Genomic DNA, 22,231 nt, shown 5'->3' on the forward strand with positions numbered 1-22,231 from the left:
AGGGTTTTATCCAGCCATACTCCCAGACTTTTTATGGACATTTTGGGGCTGGGTCAGACCTAAATAGTCCGATCAGCACAGGGACAGCTGAGGAGAGTTATTATCCCCCAAAATTATCAACTTGGTTTTATTCCCGTTCAACCTCAGGCAGGATGTGCCCATCCAATTGGCAGCCAACTCCATGCAAGGTCCTAGAGTGGGAGAAGACGGCTCCTGGTCTGGGAAGAGTGAGAAATCCAATGGGTTTATTGTTTTGTGAAGATGGTAAAGGGTGTCCATGTAGGTAAATGTAGAAGTGTTGGCACCCCCAATAAATCTCAATGGCCTCTCGCTCAATTTGAGAACATTTTTGTTCAGTCGGTATGAGTGTCTGGCTTACGTTCGTGACTGGGGCCCACTCTCTACACTCCTGATATTGGGCTAGAACTCCTCCTAGCCCTCTGGGGATAGCATTCACTACAAGTTGAGTCTTCTTTGGAGGCAAAGTATACTAGCGTTGTGTCTGCAGCCTCCTTCGTGTTTCCAAAAGCCTGTTCTTGCTCGTTTCCCCAAACCTATGGGCTGGTGGACTTGGTAAGCTCCCGTAAGGGACCAGTGACATCTGACGAGTTCTTCATGATATGCCTGCAGTACATCACTATGCCAAGGAAGCTACAGATGCCTGACATGGATGTGGGGGCAGGGGCATCTTGAACGTCTTTGACTTTTTCCTGGATCAGGACCTATACCCTGGTCAGAGAATCAATAGCCAGAGAAACTAATGTAGTTCTTCAAGAATTCACACTTTTCTTGTTGAAGACTTAAACCATGTGGCACTGACACCTCTCTCTAGCGACTGTGAGCACCTCACCTGGGCAGGGCAGGGAGAAGCAGGCAACCCAGGCCCCTCAATTACTCACTCATGATCCTGGAGATGTAGGCGACTGTGCTGCAGAAGAATCTTTGTTGGCCATGGCCACTGATGGGCAGTTGCAGTGGGTAGAGAGCGGGTATCAGCCACCAGCAGTTGTGGGATACTCCGGTGTCTGCTTCCCCGCCAGGCATTTGCATGGGGCAGCGGGGATCAGCTGAGGTATGCTGGCAGAGGCCACTTCACACCACGCCCAGCCTAATCACTGCAGGTGCAGGCCTTTTCCTGTGGCTGGGAGGTGCATGCCATGAGCCAGATCACCCCTGAAGGGCGGGTAGCAGACTGGAAGTGCCTGAGGCCCAGGGGAAACGGGCATGGCCACTGCTAAGGTTCTCTGTATCAGCGCTGTACGAGGAGGTAGGTGTGGCTCCCCGCGTGCAGGACAGTCTCACTTCACAGCCACTTGAGGCAGGAAAGCAGTGGCGGGATTTGTGGTTTCACCAGCGCATCGGTACAGGACACCCGACAGGCAGTGAGTCGGCGGCCGATCGAGTACTGTGACTGCCACAAAAGGTACAGAGCAGCAGGCAGGAACCCCGCAAGGCAGCTTCAGCATACCGGGCGGCAACAAAAACAGCAGATGACACAGGTGTGCATGGAGGGCCTGTGCGGCCTCCTCATTACCAATGTAGAGTCTAGGTGACACAACTTTTAAAGAAGACGAGGACATAGAATGCAGTGGTAAATCATGGTCGCAAAAACTGACCACACCTGTTACTGGGCTACGTTTAGCATCTTCTTGACTCAGACTTCAGGACAAACCATTGGAGACACGCTCCTAGGGGAAAACCCTGAATTCCCCTCCCTCAGCCAACCCATGTGGTTTTGCTCATAAAACTGATGCAACACTACAGGGCCTACTTTAAAAGAGCATTCACACAGCTGTACTTGTCGTGCAATGATCTGGGCTACCTGCAGGAGAAAATCTCACTCTTCTACGCAGAATGAGCATGGTCTACACACTGGGGAAAAAACACTACCTAGGCAAAGGAGTCATCAGCTCTGGTGCAAGCAAAGAAAAAAACGGCCTCTTCCTAGTATTAGTAGTAAAACAAAGTGGGATGTAGCAAGCCCTCACACCTTTAGGTCCTGGTGCCACTTGCTTTTGTGAGCAAATCCCCTTGCTTGCCACTGCACAACTCATTCTTAGACAATGTTTTCTCCTTGCAGGTGTTTTGCACAATCCTGGGAGACAAAAAAAGGAGTACAAACAATATTGCCTGCAGAATATTTTTACACCAAGGACGGTCGTTGGGTGAGTGGGTAAAGTACCATGAAAGAACCTTAAATAACCAAAAGAAAATGCCAGGCCTCTGCCACAACATGGCAGCTGTCCAATATTCGGTTTTGCCAAACGTAATTCCACCACTCCAGTGAAACACTTTTAGCAAAAGAGATCCCCATCGAAAAGGCAGGGATATCTTAATTGGGAGAGTGGTCCTCTGTTGGGCAAAGGGGGACTGAGGTGGGATTTTTGCAGACCTGACAGGCTTGTTTGGTCACCAACACAAGTCTAAATGGCTTCAATACCATCTTTCAGCAGCTCCTACATGCTCAAACAATTACATCACTACCGTGTGGTTTCATGCTCTTTTAAAAAAAATAAAAAATTCTCAAAACTGAAAAAAATGTTCCAATAGGTTTACAATCCCGAAGACTATGGCCCTCATTACGAGTCTGACGATCCCACCGCAGATAGGCCGGCGGTGAAGACAGCCAGATTTAGAGTGTCACGGTTTGGCCTCTGCCAAACCGCCACTTACCCATTCCTATCGCCACGGCAAGCGGACCGCCTGGCCAGAGATAAGCATCTCCGACCCGCGGTCCACCAAAGACCGCTGGCGGTATCATGAGTACCCTTCCCGCCAGGGATTTCGTGGCGGTAGCACCGCCCCGAAATCCCTGGCGGGAAGGCTGCCGGCGACAGGAATTTGCATTCCTGTTGCCGGTAGACCACTCTCCCACCCCCATTGCAATCCCAACACCCCTGGCCCCCCCCTTTGAACCAGAACCCCACCCTTCCATACCAGACCCACCCCTCCCCCGCATACAGGCACAAGAACACCTACACGCTCCCCGCATACACTCATTTACAAACACTGACATACACGCATTCACTCACATGCATCCATACACGCATTCACAGACATTCCAACACGCACTCACTTCAACAATCATACATGCATTCATACACCCATACACACAGGCATGCACACACGCATACACACATGCAGACAACACCCACTCACACACAACGCCCTCCACCCTCTCACTCCCTCCCCTGTCGGACTATCGTCTTACCTTGTCCGGCAAGGAGGTCGTCCAGCAGGGAACGGGCGCTTCCACCGCTGTCAGTGCCCCACCATCAGGACACCGGCAGGCCGTATTACAGGTCGCAATACAGCTGGTGGAGTCCTTTTGGTGGGGCGGGTCTGGTGGTGGAACTGCCCCAGCGCCTCAGACCGCCAGCACGACTACTGGTAGATGTCCACCCAAATTGTGGCGGAAATCCCTCAGTACTCGTAATGTGGTGGTCAGAAGACTGACAGCACTGGCTGTCTTCCACTGCCCGCAGCTTCAGAGATCTGTGTTAAAGACCGGCGAAGTTGTAATGAGGGCCTATTTGTCTATCCGGAGGTGTCTGACAGGGTTTGTGAATTTTGGTTAGACAGTAAAAATACATTATTTAGGATTGCTCTGCTACTAAAAGGCCATCTCTTGCTTTCTCACCTCTTGCCATTACATATATCTTAGGTATACCCTCAACAGTCCAACTAGACAGTCTTGTTAATTTCATTGGTCCTGATGAAAGCTTCTTCTCTCATTTTGGCACAAGATAAGGGACTGGCATAATGCTGGCCATCTATATGGATTGAAATATTCTCATTTGCTTTTGAATTTACCAACTGGTGACCAGAAAAAAGTTGTAGGTAGGCATTCAAGCAATTTAATTACCATTCTCCGGTCAGGCATGAGATAATGTTCTAACCCTAGTACTTTGTTGTTCCATCACAAGTTAGCTGTTAAGATCGGTGAGCCTGCTTGTGTCATTACAATCTGACATGATTTTGGTGCAACCCCTATGATGAAGCTTGAAACCCTTGGGTGGGTGAAAGCACTGCGTCACCTTAAAATTTGAAGCTAATGTTTAAGGCTTTTTTTTACCCCTTCTAGATGTGGAAACACTTGGTCACTTCACACAATTACATACAGTGCAATAATGGTTCTATTGTCTACCTAGGAGATCTTTGATTAATCTGTCAAGTACGCCTATTCACAAATACATTGGTGATAAACGGAGAAAGGGAAAGCTGCTGTTTACTATATTTAACATATTTATACAGCAAGCACGAAGAATATAATGATGGTTCACAGGCATTTAATTATGACCCAAGAAAATGATCTTTATATTATTGATCTCATAAGTACGAAACCTTCACCACCACAACCAATCAAATCTAACACTGCAGGTTGCTGATGGCTGTAGACATCACCTAACCTACTCAGCTCACTGACCTATCTTGCGCAGATTGGTAGCCACTATTTCCTAACCTTACATCACCTCACAGCCACACTAATTCATGGATAGGGAATTGTGAATCAGTGGCGTAACATGAGCCATCACAGCCTCTGCGCTGCCGGGGGGGCCCGAGCTCCAACAAAAGTAGTAGGTGGTGGCTCGTGAAGCCCCCCCCCCAGGTACTTTTGCCTGGGCCCCCCTGAAGCTTTGTTACACTACTGTTGTGAATTGGTGGCCATCTGTGCCAAAATGAAAGAGAAGCGCTAAGGAAAGCACGCAGGTGGGTTGTGTAATGCTGCCAGGCACAGCTAAAACTAATGAATATTGCTACAAAGAGGGCGATGGGACTCAAGCTTCATGCCCCCCATAACAAGCCAGACTGCAACACTCTAATCCAACCAAGAGCTACTGTAACATGTCTGCGTGGATATTAATGTATGGTAAAAAAAAAAATCACTGCATCTACACAGCTTTTGGCGAAAGGGGGTTTTGTCTCCCTGCACAGGTTTAACCCAGCAAGTTCCCGTTTATCTGCATAACGATGGATTCAGCAGCACACTAGGTGGTATCAACATGCACAGAAATTATTTTCTTCAATTGGGTCCGCCTCTGGAATGCCATTCAATCCTCTATAGAAGCAAAACTTTTAAAAGTTCAGACCCGCAGCCTAGTGATGAATCCTAAGTACAAGATCAAGCTCAAATAAGCACATAATAAACTAAGTTACTAAATCCAGAACAACGAGACATTATTTCACTCGATTTAAACAAATACCACATATTGTCAATTAGGTCATAACCAGCACCCCACCCCAATGAGTATGGAGAGCTCAATTAGAGTTGGATGGAAATGGGACATCTATGATAAAGCAACAGATGCCCCATCCACCCAACTCACTTTTCCTCTGCTCTGTTTAGATTTGCGGAAAGTGTCATGTTCACACAGGAGCAAAGCTACAGCTGCTCTACTAGCGGAAACCTTTGGTCAACAGCCCATCCACCACCGGGCGGTCGGCCAAGGAGAGTCAGACCACCTGCTCTATTCTGGCCGAACACTTTCACGTGCATTTTTCCTGTTTGATATCATAAGGCAAATTTTGCTGGTTCTGAATAGAAAGCCAAAGAAATTACCCCAAAACGTTTAAAGAAAATTTGCAGCACATCTGGGTCATTTTTTTCTTCAATAATATACTCGAGCTATGAATCTTGTTTCTGAAAAACAAAACTTTGTCGAGCGGACACATAAGACTTAGCCCCCCCCATCAGCAAACTTTCAGTGTCTTTCAGCAGCTTCACTAATGCCTCAGAGATCCCCATCTGCCTGGTGGGATCGCTAAATGTGATAAGCAGCCTTCCACCACAGCAGCTTTGCTGAGCCGATTGCCAAGTTCTAAATAGGAGACAGAGCAACTACGACCTCCAGGAAATACTCCAGCAAACTGGAACTTCATATTGGAAATGTGATTAACAGCTGGTATAACACCAGCTTCTGTAGCTGGTTGTTCAAAACCTCTAATGCACACACTTCAGAAAAAACATTTCCGATCAAAATCGACCGGCCACAAAATATGCCAACGTAAATACAAAAGGCTTTACATTATAAGAAACACTTATCAAAACATGTTAATTTATGGTCTCTGGCTGTTGTGTTCACCCCATTGTTTTGAACTAACGGTACTGCATTGTAAAGGACTTTGACGTCAACACAGAACACAATATAATACTCCTCAATTAAATAATAATAAAATAAAACTCCCAAACGTGTAAAAAGTAGTTTTGTAAATGCAGTTTTTGGAATCAAAAGGTTTTTGCATATTTCAATTATTAACCTACTATTCAGAATAACAGCCCCGCTACCCGACAGTGACTACTGCAGTGAACATTGGCTTTTGAGCTGTAGAGCCGGTGAGCGGAAATAAAGAGGTCACTAACATGTATACCGGGAAGAGAGCTTATCTAATGGCTAGGTTTACAACTATGGAGCTAGTGGCTACCACTCGGCAAATACTTACTACCAGTGCCTCCGTTATCTGCCTATGTGGGGAGCACTTAGAAGCGGACAGGACCCGGAAAAAAGCTCTAATAAAAGTAGATTTACTTTGACGCATACATTGTAGTGACCGCGCTCTGTATGTAATACATCCTGTATTATCTATGCTCACAAGGCAGCCAATAACTTATTAAATATGTGAAATGGGGAAGTACACAATGGAATCAAACAAATCATAGAGCAACAAAGTTAATGCCCAGTAGATCATCAGGAAATGGATTTTACCAGCAACCTGAGCAAGGTTGGTTAGGTTAATATTAGGAGAAACATACTACAGCGATTCATGAATCTCTCCCTTAACTACACGCGCACTTGGCTATAGCAATGAGCACATAAAGGCAAAAAGAGAATGAGGTGGGCTTGTGCAGACAAAAATCTAGTGTCACTATCCAAGAGACACAGAAAACAAAAGAATTGCAAGCGAAAAAGTACTCTTAGAGATTTCCTCTTAATAAAGGAAAGCAATCCTAGAACTGTACACATAATGCAAAAAAACAAGAACCAAAATGCTACACATACAGGTCTGAATTAATATAAAAACCTACAATGGTTTTACTTTCGAGTGACATTTATTCTGAAGATTACTTTACCATTAGTTGCGCTCTTCGTTAGTGCATTTTTATAATTGTTATTACCAAGCAGCACTGACGTGCTGCCTATGGAGCACGTAATTAAATGAACAAGGCACAAGGGTGCCGTTGGTTAGGGATAATGCGCCAACGACAGTAAGAGTCTCCTTCAACAGCTGCCAATTATTCATTATTACAAACTTCTTCTTACTTCAGAAAGTCTTTGAAGACACAAAAGGAAGCTACTAGTTGCATGTAACGCATCATTACAGGTGATGAGTGACGCCACAATTCCTAGATGAGGGTTGTGATGCTGCTATTGGCCCAATAGTGTTGTCTGCAGTCACCAGTGCGGAGAGTGACCTTCTCTACCACGTAAGAAAGGCTGTTCTGTTCACACTTCCTCTCCTATTGACTTCCTGGTGATAATTCTGATCAAGCGTCATCATTAATAATATATAATAAAATGAAATATGCCCAAATGTACATAAAAAGGATCCGACAAACCACCTTGGATTTCCCGGTTTTGATTAAAACATGAAGACCTAGGGGTACTTCAGTCCATACACATTGGCAACAAGCTCTCTATGAACTGGCATGATCTTTCCTTATTCCTGTATTGCTGTCCTTACGCCTTCCCAACAAGAAGGGCACTTGGCTTTTCAGCAGGAGTCTTGTGTGCACCATACCTTTCCTTGTCAAGTGAGTGTGCCTCTCCTGGTATCATGTCTTATTTGCCTCGTACACGTCCTCTTATACTAGGATCCCTTCCTTCCTATACTGGCTGAGGAATGTTATGTGAGCCAACTAAAAAGTGGGTTCGGCCACGATGCTGTAATTCCTGCAAATATTCATGCTGAAGTATACCATGCTTGGAAAGACAGTTATACCAAGTATTTATTCCCTCATTTCCATGCTGGCTCTGAATGTAGGCTTTTTAAAAAAAAGTTTTGCTTCTATCCACCTAGATGACATTTACATCATCATGCACAGCTCCAACACCCTTTGGGAACTAGACAGTACTATATCAAACTGTAAAATAAATATAATATGTAAGCTTGTCTGGTTTCCCTTAGCATCTCACCAAACACAGTAAGGCAAAAGCAAAAGAGGCTTTGGAAAAACCATGTTAAAAAGAAAGATGGCATCCGTAAATGTTCTTGATCTCTTTAAGTGACGTCATTTCAGAAAACATTACACATAGTATTAGATTTGCTTTACATAGTGCTCCCTCTTGAATAAGATCATATGACTAAGTTCCAAAGAGACTACTTTTTCATTTGTGCAGTAAATATGGAAAGGAGTTGACACAAACTTTAGATAAAATTTCCCAGTCAATGGCCACAGTACAGGTACTGGGGGTGAGTAACGGGGTGGGAATGTGAAATCCGGTGTTTCGCCTAAAAAATTACATATCGGTACTGATGAACAAGATTAAAGTGATGGAAAGCATTGTCAATATCATGGAAGCTCTGGGGGGAAATGGTGTGGAACTGATGGGGATAACCCCCAACCTGTTGTCAGAGGTTTAGTCATTTCTAACTGCTGGAGGGGTGATGATCAATGACGTAATTACATGATAAGTACCAGCAGATATGCAAATTGTGTTGTTAGAACTGATCAAAGTTAAGTGTAAAATGTCAATAAAGAAATTACAAAAAAAGTATGGAAAGGAGGGATCCATTCTTGGTTCAATTCTGCTAATAAGATTTGAAGGATTTTGCAAACCACACAAGTTTTGTTTGTGATCATTTAATTCACATGGGCTTTGGTGAGAAGATACTAGTCTCAGCACCTGAACTGGTTCCTATAGTACTTGTATTTCCTTTAAAAGACAAATTATATATTTATTTAGACTGTCCACAGACCCCGTGTTTTATTGACATTGGCCTAAGGATTGCTTCCAAGTAAAGAAGTTACACTTCCATTTAATGTTTTTTTGTAAGCACCATTCAACCCATTAAGCCAACCCTTATAAAAAAATACAAATGATTTATTGGATTTTTGGACACCAGGACTACCACACCAGTGGAGTCCCTTGGCACTATTACAATGCAAAAAGAAAGGAAAGTAATGTTAGTATCAAATAATGCAGCAGGATCGTAATGTTGGTGGGCAGGGAAGCAGTAGAGATACTCCTTGAAAAGCAATTTTTCTCAGCACTCTCCTGAACTTAATCAGCTTAGGGATGGCTCGGATTTCTAATGGGATAGAGTTCCACAGGATAGCACCTAAAGACTCGAACAGTCCATTTTACAATTTGGCAGTGGGGGCAATTGAGAAGGCCTTACCAGCCCAGGATATACCTCTGGATCTTTTTATGGAGGTACAGAAGAGTGCCACCATCAAAATATTTTGGACTTTAGGCAGGCAGATTTAAACAGCGTGCATTTGTGAACCAGTCCAATGTAGTTGGCAAAGATGTGCTGTGGGTGAATCAGTTTCCTCATATTGAACATAACATAATCCAGGCCATTTTGAATATTTTGAAGTCGAATAGCAGACCACATTACCATTACTGGTCTGGACCTAAGCATTAGCTGCCATGACTGTGTGGAAAGGATAAAAAGGGCATAATCTGCCTCGGTAGTCTGATGTGATGAAAATATGATTTGGTATCATTAGCAATGTTATGCAGCTTCAGCTTTGTATCAAGGATAATGCACAGGATTCTCAACTTGGAAACCAGAGAAGGGCATTCTCTGAGATTAGAGGGCCACAGGGTACTGTCCCAAAGACTGATCTTATAGAAAACCAGAAGGACCTCCAATTTTGTTAATGGTAATCGTGAGACAATATTGTCCAATCTGGTTTACAAAAGTGGCCATAATCGCTTGTACTCCCACCATCTTGGTACACAGATAGTCTTGCACATTTTTTATGATATGCATATCATCCACGTATAGATAACATACAGCATTGAGATTATTCAGTAAATTTGCAAGGAGAAGCATATAAAGATTGAAAGTTGTTTTCAAAGAGAGAAGTTGTAAGGCACTACTAGTTGAAGGGAATGGGGTGTAGAAAAAAGGGCCCACTCAGACAAATTGAGTTTTATCTGAAAACAGAGGCAGTCTGTTCACAGGCCTTCGCCCTGATGTGGAGCTCTATCAGGTGTTGAAGAAGAACACTATGGTTCATTGTATCAAATGGCGAAGAGAGGCTTAGTAGTAGTAATACTTCTGTACCACCTCTGTCTAGCAGCATCAAAGGTCATCCAGGGAAACAGTTCTAAAGTTAGTCAGGTTGTCTGGGTCCAATCTCAGTTTCTTCAGGAACAGTATAACAATAGCAATTTAACTTAGGAAGCACTACACCTTTTGCTAAGGAGACATTAATGACGCAAGCTGCAAAGGGAAGATGCTAAGGCTAGAATGTTTTAAGAAAGGAGCCAGACATGAGCCCTGAGGGGACCCACAGGGTTTACTACACTGAAGACGTGTAGGACAAGTATCTACCATTAAAGGCATGGATGCTGATAATGTCACAGCCTTATCAAGTAAATCAATTTCAGGATCCCATAAACTCCACTCTCCTTACTATGAAAGAGGTTCTGTCTAATTTTATTTAATTTATGTACAAAAAGCTGCTGGGATGTATAGTGTTTCGACCATTTTAAACAATGCTTTACTTCTATTTGCTTCCAATAAAATATATTTTTTGTCTTTAAAGAATACATTTTGTTTGCTTTGATGATTATAATTTTTCCTTCAAGTTCTTTCAGGTTTTTACAGGTTTCTTTTTCGGCCTTGACAGTTGCTGAAAATAAAGTACAATGTACAAATGTTGTTTTAATAGTATTTGAGTGCAGAGGTGCAATTGCATCCAATGAGTTCCTGATGCATTTTTGCATGCATTGTATCTGGCCCTTGCAGTCTACATGGTTCGTATTGATGTGATTTTCCTGCTCATGGAGGAACTTATAATAAGCACTGCTAACATTTTCTAAAGAGATATTTTTCCAGTTGAAGAGCAGTTTCCATACTTTGAAATTGTGCGCAAGCCATCGAGGTGACTTTCACACATCACAATAAATTAGCCCAACTACCCCACCCCATTTCCACTCATTTAAAATGTATGCAATTAAGTAATCTCTTAAGTCTCGAGCAGTCTGGAGTAATTCACTGCGATAAGTCAAATATTTTGTGCTCTTTTTTATATCAGTTTTTGTATTTGAAATAATGATTTATTATCCATTTTGTACTTAACATTTATATTTCTGCGATGAAGATCTCAAGGAGGTTGTGTTTACTCTTTGTTTTTACTGTGGAATCACAATAAAAGCCTAGTTACTACAAACAAGGGGGACATCCCCTATTTTCTGATGTGAGAGCTAGACATGACAGCAATTAATTTTATTGAATGTTACTGATATAGCAGGCCTCCTGTTATATTTGTAGGTCCCCCTTTAGAATACCTACCTAGGAGAAGACAGTAGGAAGAACCTTGTACCATGATTCTGCAAAGCAAACTCATTGAAGAGTGATATTAAAATATACGTGCATGACACGTGTATATTAACAATTAAGGAACACTAAAAGAAATATGTGCCTTTTATACCCACAACAATAGGAATGTCCTAAAACAGTAGCCAACTTTCCTTATATAAAAGAATACCCAATTTGTTTATCAGCCATCTGCCAATCAGAATACTCCCTTACCCACTTCAAGAAATGTCCCGGTTTAGGGAATCATGCAAAGACGACTCACCTTGCCAGCTCTCATTGCACACGCACAGCTTTTCGCCAGTGAGGTCACAGTAGCCATGATCCGGGCTTCCGCAGTTATCCTTACAGTATGGGATATCACATGCTTCCCCTTTCCAATACTTGTCGCAGTCACAGTAGACCCTGCCAGGAATGGAGGAACCTGTGCTGCACTTTCCATGGCCCGAGCAGTTGTTGGGACATGAATTAATCCTGGAGTGAAAGAAGAGAAATAATTAATTTTGCTAATAGGAACTTGAAAAAGAATATAGTTTTTCTATGACATGAACACAGGTGTTGAAAAATATCACATGCACAATTGAATAGTTCCCCAAATACAGATATTGCATTCTCCACAGAGTATGTGGAAATACGTGGAGAGTATTGATAATGAGGCTTTCGGGTGGCGGGGGTGGTACATTCATAGATAATGACATCAGCAGGCAATGCGGGGGAGACAGATATAAAGGGTGGATGAATTAGTAAGGCATCCTTTGCTAGGCATAGGAAGGGTGCAGGGAATGCATAGCAATGGACTTTTGAGAGATACACTTAATGAGGTGGGTGCCGAGCTGGCAGGTTGAACGGAGGAAAAGGTAGGGGTATGGATAAACCTACAAAGTATTTGGGTACAATGAACTTGGCATGCAGTCAATGGCTAGAATACAAATACAAGAATGCTCTGAAATCTACATTTGGCATACATTTAGGCATATAAGGAGAACCTATATGCATTGTTTGTTTATATGTTAGATCAAAGCCTAGAATTTGGGCACTAATTCAATAAACTGAGGTTTAGATTTAAGATGGATATCAAACACACTGTAGTGCATTTTACCCAGTAGAATGGAACACCACGATAATTTATGCAGCAATAAACACACTATCAAATGCTTCATTGTACCATTCACTGAATTATGTATAGCTCAAGCAGGGAAAAATAAAAACAATGAAACCAATAAGTGGGTCTATAAAATAAGAATGACACAATAGCAATCATTCCTTGGCAACCATCTGGCATGTGAATTTGTTATGTAATCTTAATTGCTTGCAGAAAGCTTAATACAGCCCTGAAACTAGCATAATTTTTTTTCTAGCAAACGTTGGATATCTATTTGACCTAGACATCTCTGCTGAAAATATATTGATTTGCTGAAGTCTCCAAGCATGTAGAACTCACATATATTACACAGTATCAGTCATCTGTTGTCTTATAAAAAACTTGAATTACCTCACCGGTCTGTATGATAAATCATCATATTTTGAAACTGGCTTTAAATAAACAATATTAATTCAGAACAGTAGGGCATGAGAAAACCACCTTCCTAAACAAAACTTGTAAGTTCCAGAAGTCATCGTCAAAGTTTTCAAGTAAATATTCATATCCATAGATACCATGGTATAATCTCAAATCATCCAGAGAAAATATACGTGTTTGGATCGTAAGAATTTTGGGCGAAATTCTATTTGACATTGGAAGGCGACAAAAATGTTTTGTTGTGTCTTCTTGGATCAATGGACTCTCCGTGTTGACTTTTCTTAAAGCAACAAATTCGCCTTCATTGCCAATTGGTCCTTCAGAGTACAAGGAAGATTAGGTAATGAAGGTGGTCTCAGAAAAACGTGGTATTTGAATGTCATTCTTTCAAAAGATCACTTCAGAGAGAGGCTTTTAATGGGATGGGTTATGGTCTTGAGCACCAGCTCTCTGGGCAACAAGAAGCCCTGATATTTAACCAGATATGCAGAGTGGTTTTCCAAGAACTTGAAGTCTAGTTCAGGACAGTGCCTTGGGCTGTGCTTTGCCTTTCTTCATACATATATATGAAGAAAGGCAAAGCACAGCCCAAGGCACTGTCCTGAACTAGACTTCAAGTTCTTGGATATATATATATGTATATATATATATATAGTCCTATGTAGATATATTTGAAGTCAAAATATGTATGAAACAACTTAGTGGAGGAGTGATCCACATAAATTTCTGCTATATCCTCTGCTCTCTCCTATTCCTCCAAGGATAGGTGAAGAGAGCTCATTTGGCACATCTTCAATTTTCCATCAGATTGAATTTTGAATGAGGACGATACTAGAGAGTTCATGAGGTAGTCATGGTTGTCAGCTGCAAGACAATGCTTCAGTCAGTGCAATTTTCCAGTAAAACACAATCAAAGCTTGAAAGGCCCTGTCCCTGTTCTTTGAGTCAAACAAGAAATAATTGCCAGCTAGTAAAAAGAATAAAGCAATCCTCCAAAGATCACAACACAGCTAAAATGCATAGATAAAAATAACTGTTGTAACTGTTAGTAGCCAGAGGTAGGCTTCGTCCAGGAGAGATGTGAGACGAAATACCCAAATATTCAACAACTATTCAGAAACCGAAACCCTGGATAAGCTTAAAAGCTCTTAGATAATCAAAGCTTTAATTATTCCTAAAAAGTACCCTGAAAAAAATGAAAGAGAAAACACAAGCTTTGGACAGCACACTAGTTGATAGATATGCCAAATTCAAGAACAAAGAGAATAACTTGCAGCTCATGAAGCTAAGATGTGGTATTGAGGGACGTTTGCTATACTTCAATGGCTTACAAGACAAACCTAGTCATATTTCCTACTACCATTAGAATTGTTCTTGTTATGACTGACTTTTCCACCCTTCAGTTCCCTTTTAACACTAGTTTGATGATTTATTATTCCCGCCATAAATCTATTTTGTGACTCAAAAGCAAATACTACACTGATAAAATATATGTATTTGCTTAGACCAACTGATTAGCATTGTTGTGTGTTTCATGCTGAATTTAGTTTTTATAAACTACTGTATAAATACAAATTGATTTTTGCATGTAAGTATAAATATAAAAATAGTAACACATTACTATTGTGCTCAATAGAAAAGTAACTCAACAGACATTATAATAGTGCAGATGAATTATCAGTATGTTTCACAGATCATCTTTTTTGTGTAAAAAAAACGATTAAAAAAAGTCTTTCCATGGGTGGTCTCTGTGAAGCCTTAGGCACAGTCCAACATCAGGACTTTACAGAGCTTGTGTTCAGAAATCATCTCCTAATCACCACCAACTCTCACTTATTACACCCAGAAGCCAGGTTCCTCAACTGTAATGACTACAAAAATTCAGACTGCATATTTGCCCTCTTGTCCCCGTTATATTCATAATAATCCCATAATAGTGTCTCATTAGTCATGTCCTGTTACTTCTTTAACCTAGTCAAGACCACCCACATTCTGTAGAGTGCTATTTAAAAAGCAATCACTTCAAATGGACTATCTAATGACGAATGTAATGTATTTACTACTCAACAAATCGCTGAAGGATTCCACAGCTTGTTCTAGATGACAAATTAAAATACATTTTGTCTGGCCTACAGGAAAATAATTAGGCCCAAATGCAAAAGGTGCAAGGAGTACTGAAAATCGGCACACAGAGTTTTAAAAATAACAGGGACAAACAGTACATCCTAAAATGTAAAACACTGCTTGAGAGTGGGAGTTATACAAATCCCCTGTTGACAGAAACGGTAAACTGAAATATAACTCAGTGCTTGAATGTCATCATATTGGCCATATAGCATCCCAGGAGGACAGGTCAAAATTTAAGCCCTAATGCTCCTCGAAATCTACTAAAATATTTTGTACTAAACAAAATCATCTTGGATTCTTACACTTGGCGCGAATAGAGTTATCTAACGTGATAGTTGGCTCGCTTGAAAGTATATTTTGCAGTAAGAAATATAATTAAATTTACTCAACAGTTCACTAATCTATGTTTGTGAAAACAGATTTATGTATAAGCCATTTGTACGACATACTGAGATACTCTTGGCATTTCGTTCTGGAAAAACAAGTACCAGGAATGCCTTGTACAACACGAACACTTACGAGTAAAATATGTTGAATCCAGTCAAGTTGTAGGCAGCGTCGCTAAAGAAATGCAGCAATGCATAGCCAGATGTTGTGATCACTTCAGGGACTGTTTCATTTCCACGTACCTCTGGAACAATGAGCCCACTAAAAAATAAGATACAAAAATATTATGAGTGGGGTAGGTAATTAGTGACATCATAAAAAGGTAAGAGAATTGGTGCATGTACAAAGAAAAGTTACTGGGTGAAGTAGGATTAGAGACACCGAAAAAGTGCGTACCCATGTGGAGTTAAAAGTGATGATATGGTGGAGCTCTTAAGAGCAAGTCAAAATCAATTGTGTCAGATTAAAACATTGCAATGATGGAAGCTCCACTGAAGACAATAGAATAGCTCAGAGCTAATTATGGCTGGTATAGACCTTCTGCTCCAGCATTTGAATGTTAGTCATCGTTTCTCCCTGTTTCATAGAGAACATTCTTCCTTCAATAGGTGGAATGTACTAGGAGATAGATAGCCTTTCAGCCAAGGACTCGACTTGTCTCTAAAGGCCCTCGGAACAAAGGCATATAACCGCAGCATAGCCCCCACAAGGCTGCAATGATGTATTTTACCAGGTATGTAGTATACAACACGCTTAGCATAAACTATCTTTAAAAACCGTAGGCATCAGAATGCAGAAAGGGATATCAATAATTGCTGCACATTTATTTTAAAAAGATCTAAAAGAACATTGATCTAACAAAGAAATTACTAGATTGAAACCTATGGCTCTCACAGATAGTTGTAATACAGATATAGTTTAGAAAAAGGCTGTCATAGTGCTAAAGAACAGAGAACAGTTATACATTTCTATTACAATTATTTATCGAATTACTCAGATATTTAAGAAAAAGTTACTTATCTGCAACATTGGTTCTCCAGCATGCACATCTTTAAATGTATCATCTTCAAAGTAACATTCTCCTGCCTTCCGGCAAGTATCGTAAAACTTTTCTATTTAATATTAGATTTCTTTTTTCCGTAGACACATTGGCATTAAAAGACAACTGAAAAGCTGTTGTCTAAAAGGCTATGAAATCTCAGCCATCAGTAGCCGCCGTTTTGTTTAGTTCGAGAGCAGACGAGGAGCATATCTTTAGGTTCGTAGTGGACTTTGGTCCCAAATGACATTGAATGGCACCAGCGCTAAAGAAACTTTGCTACTGGAAAGCAATGATTTCTTCGCTAGAGGGCACAGAGATATCTGCAGAAGTTGTGAGCTAGTTTAACTGTGTATGGTTTACAAATTTGATCAACAGAAAGGTTACCCAAATGTGTTGCTATACAGGCATAACTTTGGGTTAAATGTGTTCTATGAGTCCCTTTGAGGAGACCATGATGTGGCAGCGGGATTCAAAATGTGATGCACCTAGCCTTTCACATTATCCGTTAGAGGTACTTATACTTGAAGAAATTACTCAGAATCCACTGTATCCACAGTTGTGAATTTGGGTAGGCGTTATGAAGAAACCAGCTACTTAAATTGTCTTATAACGCATACAAATGTAAACAAACTAGTTTGATTAAAACATATTTCAGTTTTCAAAACGTTCGAGCGCTATAAAAAAAACTGGAAATGGTACAGCGATTAATAGGATCATGAATTTGGCTAACATCTCTAAGAAGTAATTTACAGGTTTATTACTGAGGCATGCATTCAATTTAGCCTCTACATGAGCACGTTCTGGTGTGTTTAGGAAAAATAAAACGTTACCAGCTACTGGTCATCCTTGAGCTTGAGGTAGCATGTAGTTTTCACCAACCATAACCTCAACTGTGAAGCTGTCATTACGACTGGACCGGTTTTATAAGAAATGTGGCTCAAGCAACCAAAAGTTTTTTTTTTTTTTTTTTTTTAACTTGTGGGTCCTTTTCAGTAGGCTTGCTGGGTATGACTAAAATAGGAGATGTCTCAGATAATACAACAAGGAGGTATAAAATCAATTGTTTTGTTAACTGCTTCACCACCTATGTCATACGTGGGTGTGGCAAGATGTACGTAGGCAGCACAAAGAGAGATTTCAGACTTACAATACAAAATCATGTTAGAGCTTGCAGACCCAAGGACGACATACCCACTTGTTTCCCACAAATGCCCCTTCCAGCCCAGGGAGAGTCACTTATTTTTTCATGGGATTGATCGTGTCAGGGCCCACCCTTGAAGGCGTGATTAAGTCCCCGAGCTAAGACAACTAAAGCACACTAGATTAATCGCTACCATTTGCAGAACATGGTCTCAATTAGGACAATGAACTACATAATTGTTCATGAGATATGTCCCTATTGGTACAACTATTACGTTTCTTATAATATGTAGTCAGTTTTTCTGCTGCATTATATGTAACTGGGGTATGTGCTTAAGTATGGAATGCTGAAGGTCTGTCATTAGTGCTGATGTATTAATCACCAATATAGGACAGGATATCTTTTGATATCTCGACTTATGGTTGCCCAAATAGCTGATTTCAGTGACTAGACATTGTAATTGGTTTTGGTGCCTGCAATAGGTTTGATGAGTCATTAAGAGGAATAGCTTACACCAGCTAATATTTCATTATGGATGTGTCTTGATTTGGGCTTTTCCATATAGGGTGCCGTTGGTTTCAGTATTTGCATTACATGACTCATTCCTTTGAATATCCACTGGAAATGTGTAGTGTGTGTATTAGTGACTTGTACTCTACGGTTACTATAATATGATGTCACAAGGAGGACCCTGATTTGCTAGTTAACATGAGTCAGATGTATGCTTATTGCTAATTGTTTCTTCAAAAAAAGTGTTTTCATTTTTATTTGGGCGTAATTGTGTATGATATTAGATGTACTAGTAGCACCCATAAGGTGAAATGGTGAAGTTGATACTAGCACAACTCGACGTTGTTTTTACTTGAAATCCATTGTCTTTTCCAAATGGGGTTCACATTTCAATTAGACAAGAAAATGTGCGGATGAGGTTACTACCTTTGCATGCCCAATTGTAAACTGAATGTCCAAGTGACAGACGTTCTTTACACATTTGCAACACACATTTAGATATATGTGTATGTTCCTTTACCTTTTTAGCTCCATTACAAAATAGCATTATTAGAAGCATGACACGTTCCTCAGTGAGTCTGCAGTTTGTTACTAGTGTCCATAGAGAATGAGTATAATGCCTGGCCCAAGATGGCCCATACTCTTCATACCAGAAACACTGTGAGTCACACTCATTGGAGAGCAAGGAATGCAGGCACATCCTTTGTACATTTTTTGGATCATTTCATCCAACTGTTTTTGTTGAGTCGTCTACAATAAAGTCCTCCAATGCCCAAATCTAGTAACGTTTGTAATAAATATCAAAGGGTGAATTTATGTGATGTTACGCAGTGATTAGATTCCAAGTATGGTTTATCTCTTCCTTTCATAGGAACTCCACTATAAAACAAGTTGGTTATATCTTTCCCTCTTTAGCTCCATTACAGAATACTATTGCTATTAGAAGTTTCCTTCTGCATCTATAGTCTGTGTGCATTCTTGGGCCAGATATGAATACTCAATTTCACCATGGATGCTAACAACAGTTTGCCCTCCAGAAACCATGGGTGTCACTCACAGAAACATGAGCTTTGCACTGTCATTTTTTGTCCCTTTTTCATATATTTTAACCCGCTGTTTTTGTGGGTTTTTCTACAATCGAGTCCACCAACGCCTAAATCTATGTACTGTTGTAATAAATATCACGGTGTAAGTATATGCAAAGTTACATAGCACTTGGATTTTGATGGATTTTGACTTTGGTTTTTTGTTCCTGTATATGAACTGAACTATAAAATGCATAGTCCAATTTAAGTACAACGTGTTCCATTTTAGGTTTAAAGTCGGTTGTTAATATCTATGGTGACACTAAGGGCCTCATTATGAGGCTGGCGGTCTTAAGATTGCCAGCCTCACGATGGCAGTCGGACCACCGCAGATAGGGTGGTCCGACTGCCCCATTATGGCCGTGGCGGAGCCGCCACAGTCCAACCGCTGACACCACCAGGCTGCAGGCCTGGGGATTACGAGTCCCCGTCTGCCAGCCTTTCCATGGCGGTAAACAACCCCCTTTGGAAAGGCTGGTGGAATGGGGGCCCCTGCACTCGAATTACTGGCAGTGAAATGCGCGGCGGGTGCTGTCGCATCCGACGCACCACAACTTTGCCACCAGCTCAATTACGAGCCAGCATCAATGTTGTGGTCCTCCCTGAAATGGAACACATTCAACCCAGGACCAATTCCGCACTTGTTATGGGCTTATCATCTGGGTATAGCTTTGTTTCAGCTTGAAAACGCAACATTCCACCCATCACTTTTTCACGCACAGATATGGGTTCAGTGCACACTCTGTCACTGTAACCAAACTATACCCAGCTGATGAGCCCATAACAAGGGCAAAACCAGTTTTTCATTGCTTGTTTTCAGGTTCAGAGAGGTCCTGGCTTGGTAGTTCAAGTTGTACTGTTCCCATTGGAGTAGAGTCTAGGCTCATTTCCATATAGTTGGCCCAAACGGAGGTGGTGTGGTGTACCAAACAACAATGGACTGGGATCCAGCCCAAGTATTTACCAGTGGCTGAGATTAATTCAGGCATTCCACCCATCACTTTTTGTATATTTTAGTGTGTCACCCTAAGTGAGATGGGAGTGCCCAGACATGGGTCCCTTGCGCACTGTGTCACTGGAACCAAGCTATACTCTGCTGAGGAGCCCATAAAAAGGGCAGCACCTGCCTTGGTTGCTCGTGTTCCAGGTAAGAGAGGACCTGGCTTGGCAGTTCTGGCTAAACTGTTCCCATTGGAGTAGGGTCAAGACTGATTTGCACATAGCTGGATTCAAACTCTGGTAGCATAGTTTACAAAATAGCAATAGACTGGGATGCAGCCCGAGTAATTACCAGTGGCTGACATTAATTCAAGCATTTAATCTATCAATTGACAATGCAAGTTTTACGGTCCTAATAATTTGAACACATCAAAACTATATGGTTTATTTTGTTTAAGTAGACATATGTTGTATTTTTTGTAAGCTCCACCCTTGACGTTATACAGTCTGTTATTTTTTGTTTGACAGCCCTGATGAAGTTCAGTCTGTGTGGGTATGAAACGCATTGGCTATTCTGTGTATCAGGACAAACTAACAGGTTGAACAAATAAAGAATGGTTTTATCATGGAACAAGACAACCAACTTTTTCTATCATTTTGATATATACTACAATGTGGAATATGGACTTTAACCTCAGAGCTCTGGCACTGGTTGAACAAACATTATATGCAACTGATATAAGTTGGTGTTGCCTCTCCATTTTTGTAGCAATAATTATTGCATCTATAGAATATGACACTTCTGTGTTCAGAATGTATCTGGTTAAATAAATATGATCTATTACACATTTTGTCCAAAAAGTGTGGCATAACATGGGCTCATGTGCTTATTGCTCATCTTCTTTTGATTACAGGGTATTTTTTCAGTTTTATCATCTATACCACTGAATCTAAAACAGCAGATCAGTACCCCCTATTGAAACTGGTTGAAAACTGGCTTCGCAATCAGAATACTGCTACAACCTTTATGATGAAGAAAGCATAGGGAGCGGCATACCGGCATTTAGGTTATAATATTGAAAATACTTTTTTCTCTGGTTCAGATGGAGTGTGGTGCTGATAGGCCCCAGTTGTGTAAAGTCCCACTTTTAAGTGGAACCCACACTATCAACCATGTACATGAGGAGCTTGTGTACGTGTGAAGTGTGATGGCAGCAGGTCGCCGTGTTATCAGTGCATCATTGCTGAGAACAGTGGGATCCATTTTGGATTGTCCCAGATTTTACCTCGTACAGGGGGGAGGGCTGAGTACAGCTTCCACTGACAAAGGTCATGTATTCCTAAAACTGAATGGAGGAGCCTCAGACACTGAAGTGAGGTGGGATGAAAACAGGGCTGCCTCTAGAAATTCCATATGGTTAATGTTATGGGCATGGGTCAGCAGATTCTGTTATTAGAGGGATTGAAGGTTCCCAGCAGGGCCTGTCCCTTTTGTCTCGAGTGCTACTTCAGGAAATCTGATTACAGCCAGATGTAGATGTTCTACACTTTATTATGCTCATGTTCTAGGGTCCTTTGCCTGAAGTCAGCATGGTCACTACCTGCTTGACAGCCATCTCTTTTCACAAAAACAGTGTCTGCACTGTAGCCAGAAAATGAAATAAGATAAGGAGCCATCCCAAACCAGTTACTGAACTTTGGACCGTGGAGCAACATCTCCTGCCTGGAAAACAACTATAAAGGTGGGGCCCAAACATTCCACTTTCTTCCTTTTCCATGTTCTTCTTGACCAAGGGAAAGAGTGTGCCTCAGAGTACTTGAAGAGGCACTGTGATCCAGGCCTCAAAGATGTCCAAAAGCCGCCAGTCTGGCAGTTTAGGGCACATTCCCTGAATTCTTCACAAACTGCTGCAGAGCTGTGGGTCTGCCTAATGTTTAGAAACCTACCTGTCTGCTCATAGAGGGATATAGTGCGCCTTTTGCTGCAG

The 22,231-nt window shown here is 41.4% G+C and overlaps 1 protein-coding gene across 2 annotated transcripts in view; it reads right to left on the bottom strand.

Annotated features, from left to right (window-relative positions):
• Nucleotides 1–22,231, bottom strand: part of ATRNL1 (attractin like 1) — a 2,088,076-nt gene that overhangs the window by 1,766,639 nt on the left and 299,206 nt on the right. For both annotated transcript variants that reach the window (XM_069239275.1, XM_069239274.1), the window contains exons 4-5: nt 15,659–15,787; nt 11,759–11,967 (exon numbers count right to left, since the gene is read on the bottom strand). In XM_069239275.1, the coding sequence (XP_069095376.1) occupies nt 11,759–11,967; nt 15,659–15,787 (338 nt within the window). The remainder of the gene's footprint in view (nt 1–11,758; nt 11,968–15,658; nt 15,788–22,231) is intronic.

This window comes from Pleurodeles waltl, chromosome 6 (genome assembly GCF_031143425.1).
Source record: "Pleurodeles waltl isolate 20211129_DDA chromosome 6, aPleWal1.hap1.20221129, whole genome shotgun sequence".
Lineage (NCBI taxonomy): Eukaryota > Metazoa > Chordata > Amphibia > Caudata > Salamandridae > Pleurodeles > Pleurodeles waltl.